The sequence below is a fragment of the Elephantulus edwardii genome, unplaced genomic scaffold, assembly GCF_000299155.1.
Source record: "Elephantulus edwardii isolate Elephantulus edwardi_28Jun2011 unplaced genomic scaffold, EleEdw1.0 scaffold00015, whole genome shotgun sequence".
Taxonomy (NCBI): Eukaryota; Metazoa; Chordata; class Mammalia; order Macroscelidea; family Macroscelididae; genus Elephantulus; species Elephantulus edwardii.
This window is the reverse complement of record NW_006399765.1, coordinates 9,391,403-9,396,939: the sequence shown is the minus strand read 5'-3', so window position 1 is coordinate 9,396,939 and position 5,537 is coordinate 9,391,403. Positions and strand designations below refer to the sequence as shown.

The following is a 5,537-nucleotide window of genomic DNA, read 5'->3' as shown; positions in this document are numbered from 1 at the left end:
TGCCTCTCGGTACATTTCGTCCACCTCCTCATCAGTGAACCGGTCTCCCATGGTGGTAAGCAGCTCCCGGAGGTGATCCTCGTGGATGAAGCCTGGGGGGAAGGGTCAGGATCCATGAGAGAAGGATTTGGGCTGGCCTGCATTTATCATCCCCTTCCCCTTGGCCTACTAGTTCTTGTGATGTGTGGGAAAAGCTGGGAAAACACACACCTGGTCTCTAAGGACCTCACAGGGAAGAATTTTGCAGGGACAGTTTGTGAGGTGCTTTTGTGGGGGGCCATGAGGGCAGGGGTACTGGGCGTGTCCTGATTAACTTCAGAGCTTGAGCTTGAACTCCATTGTCTGACTTTGAATGCTAATCCTATTCCTTCACAGCTAGTTAAACTTGTGCAAGTTCCTTAACCTCTCTGTGTGATGTAGAAAATGGGGATGAAATGTTTCATCCATGTGGGTGGGGCTTGTGACATTAGTCAAGAACATGTTTTTAACGTGTTTATGGACTCTTAAGAAACGTTAGTGCTGCTGAAACTATTACTCCCACCATCACTCTGCTTGTGTCTCAGGGATATTGGCTGTAAGAATGCAAGACCTGGGGAGCTCTGGTGGCCTAGTGGCAGGAACCTGCACTGCAGTCCCAGAGGTACACAGTTCAAATCCACCAAATGCTCTGCTGGAGAAGGAGGGATAATCTCCTCCTGTACTGATTTGACAGTACATGCACAAAAATAATAAAATAAATTAAAAAAAAAAAGAATGCAAGACCTTTGGAAGATCTGAAAGAAGCGCAGGACACCGTGTGTCCCACTGAAAGGTCTAAGGTGCAGGATGAGTGTGCTGGGTTAACAGGTGAAATAAGCAGGGGGAGGCTTGATGGCAGGAATTGGAGTGAGCTGTTGGGCTGAATATTTTAGCAAGAGAACGAAGAACCAAAAAGACGAAAGAGATGGTCTTTTGGGGCAGAGGCCCTGAAGGTTGAAGTGACCTGGCCCCACTGTTTGCACCCTGCCACTGCCCTGGTCCCCATGGGATGGGGTGCCTACCTGAGGCTTCCTCATCAAAGCAGGCGAAGGCATTTCGGATCACATCCTCAGGGTCGGTGCCGTTCAGCTTCTCCCCAAACATGGTGAGGAACATGGTGAAGTTGATGGGCCCCGGGGCCTCACTCATCATGCCCTCCAGGTACTCGTCTGTAGGGTTCTTCCCTGTGATGGTGGGGGACATGTGTCCACTGTCATCCAGCCTCCTCCTGTCCCTGACTTTGGGCCACGCCTGCCTCTCTGCTCTTCCCTCATGTTCCAGAGAGTCCCACAGATGAGCATTAAGTGTCACAAACTGTACAGCCCTGAGCCAGTTTTCTGACTGCTCTGACATGCTCCACCTTCAGCCTCCTGGCTCTGAAAGCACAGGGCTGATGTCACTCCTGGCCACCTTAACCAGTTTCCTCTTCTGATGTCAGTGGTCGGTGCTACAAAGTCTAAGAGAAGCCACCTGCCCACTGCATTTCACCTTCCCTACCATGTGAACTTAGCCTGTCAGGCCCACTCACAGAGCAGACTTGGAGAGGTGAGACTACTTGTCCACAGTCACACAGCAAACACAGAGTAGAGTCTACACTTGAACCCAAGCAACGTGATCTCAAATTCTAGGCACAACTTCCAAACCGCTTAAACCAATGAGCTCTTGTGTAACCTAGGTCTAGATTTGAATCCTAGCTCTCTGCATCTGTTACCTTTTATGTTAGGAAAATTATGAAAATAAATAAAATAATGGTTGCAAAACACTCATGACAATGACTGGCTCTGTGGGCATTGGAATCAGCTGCTGGGTTCACATCCCAGCTCTATCACTTGGCAGCTGTATGACCTCAGATAAGTTAGTTAACCTCTCTGATACTCGTTTCCTCATCTGTAAAAGGGGAATGATAGTCACATCTCCCTAACAGAATTGCTTTGAGATCTAATACTTGTAGATTTTATTATTTCTGTGGGCTTGAGTATGTCAGATGGGTAGGATGTGACTCATAGGGTCATTATGAGTCATAGTCCACTTGATGGCACTTAACAACCACTGACATGAGCTTTAAGCATGGATATGCACTTTTTTTGCTTGAGGCCCAGGGCTGCCATCCAGTTATGCGAGTCTGGGATCCAGGGGCCAGAGGCCCTCTTGTAAAGAACTCATGGACCTGCCTCCCTTGAGATCACAGGCCTTGCTTTGTACCCAAGTGAAGTCTAAGGTTACTGATGGCCAAGAGAAGGTGAGGCTTCTGGACCTCGGAATTTGAAAAGCAGAGGGCCACAATGCTCATACACACCTAGCACTTAGTCTGTCCCTCCCATTCCTGGGCCTCTGTCTTTATCTGTGAAACTGGAAGGGGCCTCAAGAAGGGCCTAGGAGTTTATTTCCATCCATGATTAACTTCTTCAGGGGAATAGTTCTCTAAAGGAAGCTAGGAGTAGTGTACAGTGTAGGGCCAGTGTCTGCAGGTCAGGCCTTACCCCCAGGGCTGTCCAGTTTTCACCCCAGACACCCTGGGGTTTGATGGAGATGGGGTGCATAGCACTATCACACAGGACAGGAAGCAAGCACAGAGTAGTGCCCTCAGCCAGTGAGGGGCAGAGCTAGGGACCAGCCAGGACTGTCTGGCCCCAAGCCTGTGACTTGACCACTTGGCTATCCCTACTTTTGCCAGAAGCTCCCCTTCCTGTCTAGCCAGTGTCTAGGCCAGATGGTCTCACCTTGGTGAAAGATGTTCCAGGAAACTGTCCCAGGGAGTTGTCAATTGCAACTGCATGGGAAGGAATATGGGGACTAGACCATAGGCTGGAGTGGCATCTGGAGGCCAGGTCTCTAGGCTTCAGTTTTCCCAGCTGAGTGAGGAGACTTGGACATGATTCCTAAGCCCTTCAGTTCTATACTTCTCATTCTTGGAGAAATCACTAGTGTCAGAGGCTCTGAGAGACCAAGAGGGGTGTCCTGGCTCCTCCAGACCTCAGCCTTCCCATTATGTACAATAAATTTAGACTGGATCTGTGCAGTCCACCATCTGAACTGAAATATTGCTCCCAGGTGCCCCTTGATCCTCCTGTCTGCTAGAGGGAGCTCTGCTCTATAGTCAGCCTGAGTTCAGATCCACTATTAGACTTAAGACGGCCCACAGAATTACTCTGTGCCTGTTTCTTTCTGTCAAAAGTAATCTCACTTGTCTTCGAGGGTGAGTACCCAGTGTATCACTTACACAGGAAGTTCTCACAGGTGAGGGGAGCCTGACTCCTTGCTCCCAAGGCCCACTTCTGCCACTGCCCCAGCACACTCACCCAGCGAGGCCAGCATGTCGTGCAGGTCCTCCTTGTCAATGAAGCCATCACGGTTCTGGTCAATCATGTTGAAGGCCTCCTTAAACTCCTGGATCTGGGACTGGTCAAACATTGCAAAAACATTGGAAGTGGCCCTCTGTGGCCGTTTCTTGGTGGTCTTGGCCTTGGCCCTTTTGCTGGACATCTTGTCTTCTGTAGTATAGGGCTTCGCTGTGAGAAGAACTGGGGGAAAGGTTACAATTTTAGGCCAAAGAACTTTCCTGTTATCTTGGACCAGCTCCTGGGTCTGTCATTCAATGCCTCCTATTGACTTGGGGCTTCTGTTACCCTGTTCTTCACCAGAGTGGTCAGGCCTGGACTGAGTGACTGTGGACAATGTCCTCTGCCTCTCTGAACCTTCATTTGCTCTGAGAATGGGACATGAAGAGCACAGCACAGGGGATTAAGCAAGTTAGTGCCTGAAAAGTACCTGGCCCAGTGCTGGACAGAACCCAAGTGGGCTGTTTTCAAACCATGAAGGGAAAGCCACTTGGGCTGGGGCTTTGCCAGCTGTTTCCATGCCTCCTCTCCTGAAATCTTCTTTGGCATTTATACCAGTTTTCTCTTTCTGTCTTTCTCCAGTTTATAAGACCAGTAGGCAAATGGCAGGCAGCAAGGGCTCTGTGAGCTAGTTGCCTTCCAGGCTCCCTGGGTCCCTCAGGAAAACTGGATCAGAAGCCCTCAACATTCCTGACATTCCACCTCCTGCACCCTCTTCTCTAAAGATTCTGGAAAGCCAAATCTGGGCATTCTTCCCTACACCTGCCCACACCAACTGGACCACCTCCCAGAGGGTGACAGATCTTGTCTTGGGCTCTACTATTATTCCTCAGGGCTTAGTAGTAGCATGAGCTGCCTTTGCCCACGCTGAGAACCCAGCTCGCTGTCCCCTTGTTCAAATTTGGTCTCCTAGCCTCCAGCAGTCTCCTGTCCCAAACACATTAGACAAGAACCTGTGACACTGAAGCACTGGAAGGTTCCTTCTAGCCCACGGCATCGAGGGGATCCCTCAACCCGATATTCAAGACCCTATGTGAACAGAACTGGTCCCTATCACTGATGACAGTGCCTGTCTCTGCTTCCTTTCTGCAGTCTGTGGACTTTCCTCCTTGTCTCTCCCACTGGAACCACCCTTCCTTCTTCAGCTCAGTGCTCGAGACATACCTTCTGGATGCTGGCTCCTGCAAACATTTAAGTCTGTCTCTATCAGGAATTTATGCAGCCCACATTGCAGTTCATAGCTGCTGGCTTAATGATTGTGAGGACAGCCTCCTTGACATTTCTGCTGCTTCTCTGGACATGTAGGAAACTAGGGTTTAGCAAAGGACTCTGTCCCCAAGCTCTTGTCACAGTTTGTGGGGACTGTGCCCCGGAAATGCACATTTGCTTGCTCCCTGGCTGGGGCAGTTGTGGGTCTGACGGGAGCTCCCGGGCTACTGCCACCTTTTCCTTTGTCCTAAGCCCCTGGGTCCAGGCTCGTGGGAAGCTTTTTTGGCTTGTCCTGCCTATTCTTCATTCCGAATGTTTGATTATGAGTATCCCTTGAGCTGGCCTTTCTCCCATGACCTTGTTCCAGTCATTCTCAATCTTTGGCCTTGGAGATCTTCTCGCCAAGCCAAGATTCTGATCAGCCTCCAGTCTCTCCCCAGGGCCATACTGCTTGGAGTCACAAGACCCTGACTGCTTCAGTCCCACTGGACCAACTGAGTGGCCCTTAGTTATTTTTCACATAGTTCAGATTGAGTGGATGAAAGCCTTTCTGACCCCATGACCTGAAAAGGGCATCCAGAGACCTGCCCTGGGAAAGGCATCATTCCCAGAAAACAAGCCCTCCTCTCATGGTTTAGTGTTTCAAGGGGCCTAATCAGTCTGAGTATCTATGTTTTCTTAGAACTTTATTCATGGTGCCTATAACAGGTTTCAAGGAGAAGTTCACTGTACCCAGCAGACTCTCATGATGATCACCATCAAGGTTGCCATCACCTTCTAGTCTGCAAAGCTCTGGGACAGGCATGGCCAGGAAAGAGAGGACACCAAGGCCAGAAATGACTGACTTACAGGCCTGGCAAATGGCTTGCCTCTGCTATGTGTGAGCCTGGCTGGGCCCTCTGCTTCTGTAGTCACTCCATGCCACCCTTTTTGAGATCGCTGTGCTTTAGTTTGCACAGAGCTGTCATGCCC

The 5,537-nt window shown here is 50.0% G+C and overlaps 1 protein-coding gene across 1 annotated transcript in view; it reads right to left on the bottom strand.

Annotated features, from left to right (window-relative positions):
* The window catches only part of MYL9 (myosin, light chain 9, regulatory), a 68,434-nt gene extending 64,933 nt beyond the window's left edge, over window positions 1-3,501 (bottom strand). Inside the window, exons 1-3 of the mRNA XM_006881706.1 lie at window positions 3,318-3,501; window positions 1,041-1,202; window positions 4-92 (exon numbers count right to left, since the gene is read on the bottom strand). Of these exons, the coding sequence (XP_006881768.1) occupies window positions 4-92; window positions 1,041-1,202; window positions 3,318-3,501 (435 nt within the window). The remainder of the gene's footprint in view (window positions 1-3; window positions 93-1,040; window positions 1,203-3,317) is intronic.
* Between the last annotated feature and the right edge of the window lie 2,036 nt (window positions 3,502-5,537).